The 14,546-nt window shown below is 42.2% G+C and overlaps 1 protein-coding gene across 1 annotated transcript in view; it reads left to right on the top strand.

Annotated features, from left to right (window-relative positions):
- Window positions 1-9,644, top strand: part of grip2b (glutamate receptor interacting protein 2b) — a 35,261-nt gene extending 25,617 nt beyond the window's left edge. The window contains exons 13-24 of the mRNA XM_062986369.1: window positions 1,050-1,195; window positions 3,643-3,723; window positions 4,824-4,887; window positions 5,022-5,167; window positions 5,260-5,404; window positions 5,556-5,695; window positions 5,956-6,141; window positions 6,927-7,080; window positions 7,448-7,565; window positions 7,693-7,920; window positions 8,051-8,197; window positions 9,307-9,644. Of these exons, the coding sequence (XP_062842439.1) occupies window positions 1,050-1,195; window positions 3,643-3,723; window positions 4,824-4,887; window positions 5,022-5,167; window positions 5,260-5,404; window positions 5,556-5,695; window positions 5,956-6,141; window positions 6,927-7,080; window positions 7,448-7,565; window positions 7,693-7,920; window positions 8,051-8,197; window positions 9,307-9,507 (1,756 nt within the window). The 3' untranslated portion in view covers window positions 9,508-9,644. The remainder of the gene's footprint in view (window positions 1-1,049; window positions 1,196-3,642; window positions 3,724-4,823; window positions 4,888-5,021; window positions 5,168-5,259; window positions 5,405-5,555; window positions 5,696-5,955; window positions 6,142-6,926; window positions 7,081-7,447; window positions 7,566-7,692; window positions 7,921-8,050; window positions 8,198-9,306) is intronic.
- Window positions 9,645-14,546: the final 4,902 nt, after the last annotated feature.

The following is a 14,546-nucleotide window of genomic DNA, read 5'->3' as shown; positions in this document are numbered from 1 at the left end:
TGTCCTGGACTGTAGAGTTAGACCTGTAGGCCTGTGGCTTTAAAAAAAGTACAAGAATGTAAACTTGTTCATATATTTATCCTGCTGTAACTTGCTACACACTTCAGGTTGCTCCTTGAATATTGTTATGAAGACGGGACCTTGACAGTGTGTGTGGGCGGCCTTGTGACTGCCGGCTGTCTGTCTGGCTTTTATTCCGTCCTCGTTTGGTGGATCCCCTTATTAGGAATTTGTTTAGCGTTTCTGTGCTCGGTTTGTAAAGTTTTATTGTCAGGAGCTTTAAATATTTCTGCTTTCTTATGCTTATAAATGTTCTAGTATAAATATATTCATATATAAACATACAGCAGATTAAATGATTAATGTGGCGGTGTACTGAATATGTCTATTGTATCATTTACTTGTTGCTTGGCCTCCTGATTCCTTTTCTGCACTGAAGTAATAATGGTGTTTCTTAAATTTGACACTGTGGACAAATTTCCTCCCAGTATGAAGTGACAGTTTGGGTTTTCTTAATGATTTCTGACACAGGTTCACTGTTCCATGTACATTTCAGTAGCTGCAGTCATACTATTGCAGTGCCCTCTTTATTTGGGTGCTGAGAGGTCAACATTAATAGTATTTAATGATCAATAAGAGCTGATGTGTGTATTTTTGTGGCATATGATCTCATATGCAGGTCTAATGTGCTAGCCAACCACCTCTGAAATATGGAGCTGTGCTATCAACAAGCCGGGCATCCATATAAACACACTTGGTTGTGTCTGAGGGAGGTATGCCTCATGGGTTCCTCATTGTTGCTGCAGTTGTGGCCTCTACTGGCTTTTTGTGGCACCTATATTAGGTATAGATGGTTCACAGATAGCAGTGCTATTACGGGTTGTACATACGCAATACGGCTCTCTGTGAGACTGTCAACTGTGTGCATAAGGAGGCGTGCAATACACTGATCCCTTCAGTTAGTCCAAGGAGTTCTAACAAGCTAAAAATGCCATTTTTGGAGGCGTACGATTTTAAGTGTCATTTATTTTAATGATGATGATTGACAGGTGTGGGCTGCTTCAGGTTGGGGACAGGCTCTTGTCGATCAATGGCATTCCTACAGAGGACGGCACACTGGAGGAGGCCAATCAGCTGCTCCGCGATGCTGCTCTGACCAACAAGGTCACACTAGAGATTGAGTTTGATGTAGCAGGTTTGTAAATCTAAATCAAATCAAATTTGCTTATATATATATATATATATAGTTGTGATACAGCGTGTGATGACCGGCATGAGCTTTCATCCACAAATCCTGGTCTGCCTTGATTTGGCCCCCCATTAGGGGTCATTATAAATGAGTGGTTCACCTCTGCTTAGTTCATACATACAATAACAATTCAGGTTGTCCCGACATGCCTAAGAAGTTCAGATATGAGGGATCGTGTCTGAAAGATACAGTGTATCACAAAAGTGAGTACACCCCTCACATTTCTGCAGATATTTAAGTATATCTTTTCATGGGACAACACTGACAAAATGACACTTTGACACAAGGAAAAGTAGTCTGTGTGCAGCTTATATATCAGTGTAAATTTATTCTTCCCTCAAAATAACTCAATATACAGCCATTAATGTCTAAACCACCGGCAACAAAAGTGAGTACACCCCTTAGTGAAAGTTCCTGAAGTGTCAATATTTTGTGTGGCCACCATTTTTTACCAGAACTGCCTTAACTCTCCTGGGCATGGAGTTTACCAGAGCTTCACAGGTTGCCACTGGAATGCTTTTCCACTCCTCCATGACGACATCACGGAGCTGGCGGATATTCGAGACTTTGCGCTCCTCCACCTTCCGCTTAAGGATGCCCCAAAGATGTTCTATTGGGTTTAGGTCTGGAGACATGCTTGGCCAGTCCATCACCTTTACCCTCAGCCTCTTCAATAAAGCAGTGGTCGTCTTAGAGGTGTGTTTGGGGTCATTATCATGCTGGAACACTGCCCTGCGACCCAGTTTCCGGAGGGAGGGGATCATGCTCTGCTTCAGTATTTCACAGTACATATTGGAGTTCATGTGTCCCTCAATGAAATGTAACTCCCCAACACCTGCTGCACCCATGCAGCCCCAGACCATGGCATTCCCACCACCATGCTTGACTGTAGGCATGACACACTTATCTTTGTACTCCTCACCTGATTGCCGCCACACATGCTTGAGACCATCTGAACCAAACAAATTAATCTTGGTCTCATCAGACCATAGGACATGGTTCCAGTAATCCATGTCCTTTGTTGACATGTCTTCAGCAAACTGTTTGCGGGCTTTCTTGTGTAGAGACTTCAGAAGAAGCTTCCTTCTGGGGTGACAGCCATGCAGACCAATTTGATGTAGTGTGCGGCGTATGGTCTGAGCACTGACAGGCTGACCCCCCACCTTTTCAATCTCTGCAGCAATGCTGACAGCACTCCTGCGCCTATCTTTCAAAGACAGCAGTTGGATGTGACGCTGAGCACGTGCACTCAGCTTCTTTGGATGACCAATGCGAGGTCTGTTCTGAGTGGACCCTGCTCTTTAAAAACGCTGGATGATCTTGGCCACTGTGCTGCAGCTCAGTTTCAGGGTGTTGGCAATCTTATTGTAGCCTTGGCCATCTTCATGTAGCGCAACAATTCGTCTTTTAAGATCCTCAGAGAGTTCTTTGCCATGAGGTGCCATGTTGGAACTTTCAGTGACCAGTATGAGAGAGTGTGAGAGCTGTACTACTAAATTGAACACACCTGCTCCCTATGCACACCTGAGACCTAGTAACACTAACGAGTCACATGACATTTTGGAGGGAAAATGACAAGCAGTGCTCAATTTGGACATTTAGCGGTGTAGTCTCTTAGGGGTGTACTCACTTTTGTTGCCGGTGGTTTAGACATTAATGGCTGTATATTGAGTTATTTTGAGGGAAGAATAAATTTACACTGTTATATAAGCTGCACACAGACTACTTTTCATTGTGTCAAAGTGTCATTTTGTCAGTGTTGTCCCATGAAAAGATATACTTAAATATCTGCAGAAATGTGAGGGGTGTACTCACTTTTGTGATACACTGTACTTATAGTCCTGATTTAGCTCCATCTGATTTCCACCTTTTTGGACGCTCAAAGAAGCTTTAAGGGGAAGAAGATTTACACGCTCAACCCAAAAATTTTTTTGCTGATGGCGTTAAAAAGTTGGTACGACGCTGGGAAAATGCATCGGAATGTGACAATGTAGAAAAGTGATGTGGAGCAGGTAGAAGTAGTGAACTGGAACATATAGGGATGCCAATCAATATTCCTGTCCATAATTATTATAGTATATTAGATTAGATTAGATTAGATTAGATTAGATTAGATTAGATTCAACTTGCAGAGTAGAAGTACAGAGTCGATGAAATGCAGTAGATAGAGATTATTTACATATATTACATGCAAGAGTGACCAAGATAAGTGGTTTTCAGGATAAATATGTACAGAATAATACGAATATTGCTGATTGTGCAGTGTATATGATGAATGATGAAAATATATACAATATATACAGTAGTGTTATAATATAAAACATATATCACAGAGGCCAGTAATGTAATTCATTCTATATTCATGATAACCCTTGCTTCGTTTGTTTCTATAGAGTCGGTCGTGCCCAGTAGTGGTACATTTCACGTGAAGTTGCCTAAGAAGAGAGGAGTCGAGCTTGGCATCACGATCAGTGGTACGGACAACATTAATAATCCTCAAGGTCTGAGATTAATTGATGATGTAGACAGATAGACAGACAAACAGAGACTGTAGATAGACAGACAGACAGACAGACAGACAGACAGACAGACAGACAGACAGAGACTGTAGATAGATGAGGGTTTATTTACTCCTGCTCAGCGTTCAGCTCGTTATTTATAAAGGAATTATTTAGTGTTGTTTCTCTAGATGAACATTAAGGGGCAGCATTGCGTTTTCTAACCCGTTTAGCCTCCAGAAGGAAGCCACACAAATCTTCTGCTCCTCAGGCGCGTCTGGATTTGTCTTACAATCTTTTTCTTTTTTCATTTATCCTGTTTTGATTTTACTTCTAGGAATATTAAAAATAGTTCCAGTTAAGAGCTTCAGGGTTTCAGATTTATAGTTGCTGCCAGTAAAACAGTCCCAGCTTCAAAAGAACTGAGTAATGAAGAACTGGAGAATCCAGTATAAATCTTTACTAGTACATGTTACCTGTAAAACCTATAAAGCCCAGGCCGCTGACAATCCAGTAACTCATTTTCACTTACTGCTTCATTCCAGTCAGGGTCGGAGTGGGTCCAGAAGCATTTGGTGCCCCAGGGTTACAGATCACAGATCAAAACACACATTCACTCAAACCCTAGAACCTGGAGGAAACCTGTGCAAAACACCCACTCTTCCAGCTAAGCCACGATGATGTGTTTTTTAAAATTAGCCGTATTTAATGTCTGTTTAGTGTTTGTTTTGGTTTTTATTAAATCCCTGATCTAATTTGATATTTAAGCAGCAGTGTATAGCAGAATCAGTCCAGTTACTAAAATTCTGTATCTGATTGGGACGGTTGGGTCAAAAGATGGTCAGAATGTTCAGGACAGAACAAGATAGATGTATATAATCTTTATGATGGAGTCCAGATAACTTCCAAACACATTAGTCGTTTCTCTGTCACAGATTTAACTTTTCAGCTCATAATTTTTCAGCAAAGCGAATTCCAAGATCTCAGTTTTAGCCTGATTTAGCCTGTTTGCTAACATAACATGTTTTTATTGTGGTAATCAGTTGATAATCTATGTACTTGTTTGCCTCCTACAGCCAGTAAAAAGCCCGGTGAGCCTCTGATCATATCCGACATTAGGAAAGGAAGCATGGCTCACAGGTACGAACAGTAATATGTACATCAGAGCATTACAAACACTTAATCCTGGTTATAAACAATGGATATAATTAAGTAGCATTAGCACGTAGCTGTGTATTCATTAAATATTCATTATATTATCCCTTTTTCTGTAGAACAGGGACTCTAGAGCCCGGAGACAAGCTGCTAGCTATCGATAACATTCGACTGGAGAACTGCACCATGGAAGACGCCATGCAGATTCTCGCCCAGAGTGAAGACCTGGTCAAGCTCAAGATCCGTAAGGATGAAGACAACTCGGGTAAGACTGGAACCGGGTGCATGTTTGGTCCCAGAACGTTTAACAACGTTTGATGTCAGCATCTTTAAAACCTCATTTTATTTATTCTGTAGACGAGCAGGAGACGTCGGGTTCCATCAGCTACACGGTGGAGTTGAAGCGCTACGGTGGGCCCCTGGGCATCACGATCTCAGGCACCGAGGAGCCCTTCGACCCCATCGTCATATCCGGACTTACCAAGAGAGGTCTGGCTGAAAGGTAACGCAGCGGGTCGAAATGCTTGGTACAGGCGTCAAAAGAATACATTCATCCTGAATATATAAAAATGATCAAATACATTGTGAGCATGTTTAGCAGTCATGACCGCGATCACCTGGTTTACCCGCTTCTTTCGTGATCGTGTTCCTAGAACGGGTGCTATTCACGTCGGAGATCGAATCCTCGCCATCAACAACGTCAGTCTGAAAGGCAAACCTCTGAGTGAAGCAATCCACCTACTGCAAATGGCTGGTGAGACCGTCACGCTGAAGATCAAGAAGCAGATCGACGGTGAGTTTTAGCTGAAGTTCACAGACACTGAGCGTGTAAACGCAGACTAGGACCGCCTGATTATCACGACCACACATCAGCACAAGCAAGTCCTGAAATGATAAAATGAATCATCACGATTATTACCAAACAGACATTGCCATGCACATTATTTTTGGGAAGGGGGTGGTCCTAATGTTCTGGCTCATTGCTGTATAAATTCAATGCTGTATTTTCTATTTTCTATGATATTTAAACATCATCACTGATCTCCACCACAGTGTCGGATGAGAAAGGCAGTAATTTAGATCTGGACACTGAGCTGAGCGATAACGAAGACTCAGAGATGACCGACTCTCAGAAGACCGGGAAGTTGTCCGAGGTCTATTCCACCACCGTTCCCAGCGTGGACTCGGCTATGGAATCGTGGGACGGATCCGCCGTGGATGCTGGTTATGGAAGTCAAGGTGAGATCAGCGTCTATCTCACTGCTAACTCATGCACACAGTGTTAATGTGTTGAATTTAACTCCACTTTGTTTAACTGTCAGGGTGAGATGAGCTGAATGTTACTCACTATTACAAGAGCACAAGTGATTGCAGGATTTTCTTTTATATTTTAAATGAAATAAATTTTACTAGGCATTAAAGGTATTTGAAAGCCAGTAATCCAGATCTTGGATATAATTTAGAATACGCAGCACTCAGGTGGTGCAGAGCCCCACTACTGCTGAGATCTGGGAATCCAGGGTTCGAATCTCAGCTGTGCTTTTGGCATTTGGGCATTTGCATGGACATGGGCACCTTTCAGTGTGCTCTCAGTGCTGGTCCCAAGCCCGGATAGAAATAGGAGGGTTGCTTCAGAAGCGCAAAAACTGTGCCAAGTGTACTATGCAGACCAGATTACCTGAAATCTCTAATCATTCAGGAGCAGCCGAAAAACAAAATGTATAATTTAGAATATGTGTGTTATATATTTGTAAAACTTTGTATGTATAACTATAAGTAGTAAAATCATAATATTTTATTGGTAAAAAAATAAAAAAATAAAAAAATTAATTTCTGAGCATTATTGAATCAAACGACTGAGGATTTTGTTTGTAAATACTAATCACACAAATCACTCTAAATGTTCTTTATGTTTTAAAATGTTCTCAACAATGAATAAAATCTATATTTTATGTTTTTTATGAACTGTGTTTGTCAGTTTAAAAGGTGCTATTGAAATAACTATTATTTTTAATATATCATAGGTCCCTACATCCACCAGCTAGCGGGCATCGCCTTACATCCACACGAGTGGCGCGGTGCCAAGCAGAGGAACAGCACGCCTCCTCCTGCACATCGAAAGAACTTCCTGCACAGTGATGGAGACTTCCGAGAGGACGACTGGGATAAACCTGCTGGGTAAAAACTAACCTCCCCAAATATTACATTATTATTTTGAAAGGGGGACAGTAACAGTTTAAATGAGGTGATGGAACTCGAGCTGGTCTGATTATGCCACCTAATGGCAACAATATTTTCAGGATTGGTTTGAAGAGTTCAGAGTCCAATTAATGGCCCCACCTCGCATCTTACAGGATTAAATAATATGCTGCTACAAATTCCAGTAGACACACTTCTAAATGTAAAAGTAGTTTAAGGCTTCTTTACTCCAGTCAGTCTGCCTTGTGCTTTTTCAGTTAGCACCTACATTAGTGCCAGAGTGCCTCCTCTTTTCAGTGCCAGTCTCAATGTTCTAACTCCTAAATCTTTTAAAATCCTGCTGCAGATTTGCCAGCCAGACTCACGCTGACGGCATGGTGCTGGATCACGAGGAGAGCTTCTGGTGCCAGGCTCTGGAGGATCTGGAGACGTGTGGGCAGTCAGAACTCCTGCGTGAGATCGAGGTAAACTGGACAGAGTCATGCACACATAATGCTTTAATATCTTTCATTTATAACTTATTAAAATGTAATGATGTGAATGAATAAAATATCCAACTCTAAGCCAATCACAATCTCATCTCTCACCAAGGCCTCCATAATGACGGGCAGCACTGTGAGTCTGGGAGTGGAAAGCACCAAGTCCCACAGCGAATCGGGAAGTCAGGCTAACATCAGCCCCGTCAGGAGGAGCTCGACCCTGCGCAGCGAGGCCAAGAGCAAGAGCACCTTACGCATGTCTGAGAAGACCTGGGAGTCACGGAGGATCAAGGAGGAGATGCAGGAGATCCTGTCGCCCACCCCGCTGGAGCTGCACAAGGTCAGATCATACCACGCATCCAGAGACGTTACCAGGGTCAGAGACGAATAGATGGTATTTTGTGTTACGTAAGTTGTGGGTTTAGATCTCGGATTAAGCTTTATTAAAACAAGACCTGCATCTTTCTCAGGTGACTGTGATAAAGGATCCTGAGCGAGACGACTTTGGTTTCAGCGTATCGGATGGTTTCTTGGAGAAAGGCGTGTACGTGAACATGATCAGACCCGAGGGTCCAGCCGATCGAGCGGGACTCAGACCGTACGACAGGATCCTTCAGGTGCTCACATCTTTACCACGTTTGTTTATTCAGCTTACATCTGATGATTAAAGATCTAATAGCATGTAATAGAATAAATGACGTGCTTCCAGTGGTGGTATGGTTCTAACAGCATGACTGTGTCTCAGGGCACAAAGCGAACCTCATAATGACATGAGGTGGATTCCAATCACCCCTGTAGTTAATTTGGACTTAAAAATGAGATTTCAAACCAAACATTAAAACCACCTCCTTGTTTCTACACTCACTGTCCATTTTATCAGCTCCACTTACCATATAGAAGCACTTTGTAGTTCTACAATTACTGACTGTAGTCCATCTGTTTCTCTACATGCTTCGTTAGCCCCCTTTCACCCTGTTCTTCAATGGTCAGGACCCCCACAGGACCACCACAGAGCAGGTATTATTTAGGTGGTGGATGATTCTCAGCACTGCAGTGACACTGACATGGTGGTGGTGTGTTAGTGTGTGTTGTGCTGGTATGAGTGGATCAGACACAGCAGCGCTGCTGGAGTTTTTAAACACCTCACTGTCACTGCTGGACTGAGAATAGTCCACCAATCAAAAATATCCAGCCAACAGCGCCACGCGGGCAGCATCCTGTGACCACTGATGAAGCTCTAGAAGATGACCGACTCAAACAGCAGCAATAGATGAATGATCGTCTCTGACTTTACATCTACAAGGTGGACCAACTAGGTAGGAGTGTCTAATAGAGTGGACAGTGAGTGGACACGGTATTTAAAAACTCCAGCAGCGCTGCTGTGTCTGATCCACTCATACCAGCACAACACACACTAACACACCACCACCATGTCAGTGTCACTGCAGTGCTGAGAATGATCCACCACCTAAATAATACCTGCTCTGTGGTGGTCCTGTGGGGGTCCTGACCATTGAAGAACAGGGTGAAAACAGGCTGAAAAAGTATGTAGAGAAACAGATGGACTACAGTCAGTAATTGTAGAACTATAAAGTGCTTCTATATGGTAAGTGGAGCTGATAAAATAGTGTAGAAACAAGGAGGTGGTTTTAATGTTATGGCTGATCAGTGTAGGTTACAGTATGTGGATGTGATGGAGTTAGAGTTTTGATTATAATTCCTGCAGGTAAACCACGTGCGGACGCGAGACTTCGACTGCTGCTTGGCCGTGCCCCTCATCACAGAAGCCGGAGATAAACTAGAGCTGGTCGTCAGCAGGAACCCGTTAGCTCAGCCCGGGGTCGTCGCTCAGCCGCTCGACTGCCATGCGCTTTCGGCTGCCCTGACTCACGGCCGAGAACGCGTGAGCAGCACCATGGACCTGTGAGCGAGGGATAATATGGGATTTACTGCGTCACATGATCCAGCGGGAGGCAGGAAAGATCCAGGATGGATGCGAGATGAGGTCGATCTGAGCAAGCGTTTCTAAAAAGCTGTTGGGGAAAGTAACTTGGCTGGATGCTCCTTATTTTAGATTAGAATGGATTCTGGATATTGAGCATTTTTTACATTATTATGGACATTATTCATTCATTTTTAAAAAGCCAAACTAGCATTTGTAATGTTTTCATTACAACGGTATATTTTTCAAGCTTGTTTGTCAATCTGATGACCTGTATGTTTAACAAGACTTGAGAAATTTGATTGCCAGCACCCAGTTTTGCCCAAACGTCAAATCAGCCCACATTCTCCTTCATCAAACCACCACTAAAGTGTGTAATAAAAAAAACAATGCACAAGATGACCGCTTGGCGTGTGAGGTGATCAGGCGAAATAAAAAAGATAAGAAATAAGGTGCTTAAGAATCTCCGTCTTGACCTGTCATGACACGGGACTCTTCTTCTACATTAGAACACGACGGTGCGACCGTTTGTTCGTTTTGCACAACAGCTCAACCTTCACACTTTCTCAAGAAGAGGGAACAAGAAGAAGGAAGAAGAAGGAAGTACTGTACTGTGTTGTTTATGCTTTGTGTGTCTGTGTGTGTGTGTGTGTGTGTGTGTGTGTGTGTTTGTTTACAAGCATTATAATCATGTTCAGCTGCTCCTGTATTTATGGGTCACTACAGCGAATCAGGTTGGCACACCAGACTGGGCACAGTTTTTACATCGGATGCCCTGCCTGATACAACCCTACTATTGTTATCCGGGCTTGGGACCGGCACTGAGAGTGCACTGACCTGTGAGTGTCCCTGCCAATAGTTAGGCTGTTTTGATCACCCCCCTTCGGACAGATGCCTGACCAATACACTGCTGCAATACACTGCTGCCTGGTAAAAAGTAGTGGCCGACTGCCGCAGAAAGCTACTTATGTTCGGAGAAGGCGCATATAGCCAGCGCCCCTCCTAGTGTGCCAGGGTGGGCGTCCTGAATACAGCAGAGCTCGGAAGAAATTGTTTGAAAGAATATGTGTGCATATTTATTTGTTGATATCCCAAAATCCCAGACACGAGCATCAGTGTGTGAACTTTTGACCTTAAACGATATGTATTGTGTGATGTACATAACCTGAACAAAAACAAGACGTTTTATATTTGCAATATAAGATGGACTTTACAAAGGAGAGTTTTTAAAAGCTTTATAAAGCGACATTGTGTTCATCCCTATGCATTCTCTCATGTTAAATTAAATGTATGCATTGATATTGTGTATTTTTGAAGTGTGTAATATGAAAGATCTATTCTCTGTACAGTATTTTTATATGATCCCCTCGTTCATCGTTCACTCAAGTGCGACTGGAGTACAGTAAGTGCGAGATAAGGGACATTTTGCTGATAAGCTGTAATCGTTTTCTTGATAAAGAGCTGTGTTAATGATCCATTTTTTAAAAGATAAAATAAAAAATAAAAGCCACACGAGTTGTAATTGTATATATCGGTGCTTATTATTGCTGTTGTCGCAAACCAGGCAGAAAATCGTACAGGCATTAAAATAATGAGCTTTTGCGTGTACTGTTGTATATCTGTGACACTGAATGATGCTCAGATCATTAAACTAAACATGATGTTATAACAAGTAAACATGAAAATAAGCAAACCACATTTTTTAAAACATTCTTATAACCCTGGTGAAAGAGTGAAAGAGGAATTTAGCCGCTCATCAAATTTAATTCGCTAAAATCACTCCACGGTAATTGAAGGAGCGTTCAGTTTCTAAAATTGATGCTTAAGTAAGTGCAAGCAGTTCTTGTGTTAAGGGGCCGTTAAAGAATATTTATTTATGTTTCAGCACAGTGGTGGAGTGGGTAGCATTGTCACCACAGAGCCAGAAGGGCCTGGGTTTAATTCCTTGAGCAGTAATAGCTCAGTGGTTAAGATACTGGACTAGTAAACAGAAAGTAAACAGAAGGTTGCCGGTTCAAGCCCCGCCACCACCAAGTTGCCACTGTTGGGTCCCTGAGCAAGGCCCTTAACCCTCTTATGCTCATCGTGTAAGTCGCTTTGGATAAAAGTGTCTGCTAAACGCTGAAAACGTAAACGTAAATTCCTCAGCCAGGCGGCCAGGGTCCTTTCTGCGTGTTTCCTCTGGGTGCTCTGGTTTCCTCCCAGGAGTCCAAAGATGTTCAGTCAGGTTAATTGAAGCTATTAAAATTGCCCTGAGTGTGTGTGTGCCCTGAAATGCCCAATGAATCAGCTCCTTTGCCACCCTAAGCAGGATAATGCAGTGGCAAACCAGATGATGAATAAGTAATTGAATGAATGTTTATAGTTGTATTTAGGTCTTGGTGTTGTAGTGGTGTAGTGTTTCTGCTCTGAATGACGGACGTGTAGCTGAACATCATGGTCACAGCAGGGGGATTTTAATGCCGATACAAAAGTTCAGGAAGGTCAGATCCCTGCAGAACTGAGAACTGAAAGATTTTTTTGAGTGGAAAAATACTCCAAACACACACACACACACAAACTGATACACACTTCCTCAAACTCTGCAGCAAAGGGAACTGTTAGAGAATTGTTAACTGTTTTTAAAAGCTCACATTGTAACTATTGTTTATTGTACCACAAACGATCTGATTAACCACAGTGGACAGTTTGTTGATAGCCGTGTTTTATGTCATGATAACACACTTCAGGTTCTGGTGATTTATCAGCTCTGATGCTCTGTTTATGTAGAAGGACGGGACAATGTTAGCCCAGTGGTTAAGGTACTGGACTAGTACTCAGAAGGTTGCCGGTTCAAGCCCCACCACCGCCACTGTTGGGCCACTGAGCAAGGTCCTTAACCCTTAATTGCTCAAAAAAGAAAAAAGAATGTGTTAATTCAAAAATTGGAAGTCGCTTTGGATAAAAGCGTCTGCTAAATGCTGAAAATGTAATGAAATGTAGAAGGGCCATGACTACAGTGAGCAGTGAACAAATTCCTGACCACGTGCTGATTAGACAGCCAAATCCAAAACCAAAGACAATAAATATAACAATATAAATTGTCACACAGTCGTCTTCACTTGTCCTTTCATTAGCACAACAGAGAAGCGACTGTGCAGAAATAATTCCCCTGTAATCCAGTTTAACTCAGCAGCTTCTCTATCAGATCAGAATAATACACTCCTCTGTTCTCGGGACATTTATCTCAGTACTTTCTATTTTAGGAAGCTGCGCGTGGTAAAATCTGGCTCGGCACCAGTTTTGTCTTCTGATGCTATAAATAGCAGAAAAAATGTAGAATATAATGGACCAGAGTGGACAGAAAACTTTCTATTGTTCATAAACTTTCCAAAGACAATATAAAAACACAAATGAAGGGGAAAAAAACTTGAATGTGAATTTTAAATGTGGATAAGAAACTTTTTTAAAATGTTAAAGTTTTTGAAAACCATGTAAATATACACTGATCAGCCATAACATTAAAACCACCTTCTTGTTTCTACACTCATTGTCCATTTTATCAGCTCCACTTACCATATAGAAGCACTTTGTAGTTCTACAAATACTGACTGTAGTCCATCTGTTTCTCTACATGCTTTTTTTACCTGCTTTCATGCTGTTCTTCATTTGTCAGGACCACCACAGAGCCGGTATTATTTAGGTGGTGGATCATTCTCAGCACTGAGTGTGCTGGTATGAGTGGATCAGACACAGCAGCGCTGCTGGAGTTTTTAAACACCGTGTCCACTCACTGTCCACTCTATTAGACACGCCTACCTAGTTGGTCCACCTTGTAGATGTAAAGTCAGAGACGATCGCTCATCTATTGCTGCTCGGTCATCTTCTAGACCTTCATCAGTGGTCGCAGGACGCTGCCTACGGGGCGCTGTTGGCTGGATATTTTTGGTTGGTGGACTATTCTCAGTCCAGCAGTGACAGTGAGGTGTTTAAAAACTCCAGCAGCGCTGCTGTGTCTGATTCACTCATACCAGCACAACACACACTAACACACCACCACCATGTCAGTGTCACTGCAGTGCTGAGAATGATTCACCACCTAAATAATACCTGCTCTGTGGTGGTCCTGTGGGGGTCCTGACCATATATGTAGAGAAACAGATGGACTACAGTCAGTAATTGTAGAACTACTAAGAGCTTCTATATGGTAAGTGAAGCTGATAAAATGGACAGTGAGTGTAGAAACAAGGAGGTGGTTTTAATGTTATGCCTCATCGGTGTATATATATATACAGTATATATATATATTTATATATATATATATTCTGTTTATTTATGCATTTTTGTCCCATTTTTCTCTCAGTTTAGTGTAGTCGATCTGTCTTCCACTGCTGGGGATCCCCGATTGCAGTTAAGAAGGATATATTTCCTGCTCACGCCTCCGACGACCAGTGTGCAGTCCTTAGCGTACCCTTACTTTTCCGCCCACGCTTTCTGCACAGGCGCCTCTATCTGCTAATCAGGGTTCACAGCGCTTGAAGATCTCACCCACTTAGTCCGGTCATCCCATCCCTAGCAGACATGGTAGCCAATTAGAGTCTTCTGTAGCCAATTATGCCCGCTAGATGGCGCCCAGCTGACCTGTGGCAACGCCGAGTTCCGAACCGAGGAGTTCAGAATCTCAGCGTTGGTGTGCTAGTGGAACATCCACCTGGTAAAAATATTTTTAATATGATTTTTTTATTTTATAAAAGGGAAGAAAAAGAAAAGCATGACACCAGTAAGTATGTAAATCTTTTTACACATTTCAAACACGTTTTTTTTTTTTTTGTATAATAATGTAAAACCAGATTAAATAGACTTTATAAACACTGGACTCATAAAGGACCCCACTGACCAATTTTTAATTTAAGTGGGCCACAACGACACTAACATGTTAATGACAGTTTAATGACAGTGTTGTGCTGAAATGAATGTGTCAGGTACAGCAGTGTTGTTGGGATTAGTGTCCTGTGATAAAAGACTAAAAGAAGATTCACACACTG

This window comes from Trichomycterus rosablanca, chromosome 24 (genome assembly GCF_030014385.1).
Source record: "Trichomycterus rosablanca isolate fTriRos1 chromosome 24, fTriRos1.hap1, whole genome shotgun sequence".
In the NCBI taxonomy this organism is placed as follows: domain Eukaryota; kingdom Metazoa; phylum Chordata; class Actinopteri; order Siluriformes; family Trichomycteridae; genus Trichomycterus; species Trichomycterus rosablanca.
This window is presented reverse-complemented; position numbering and strand designations above follow the sequence as displayed.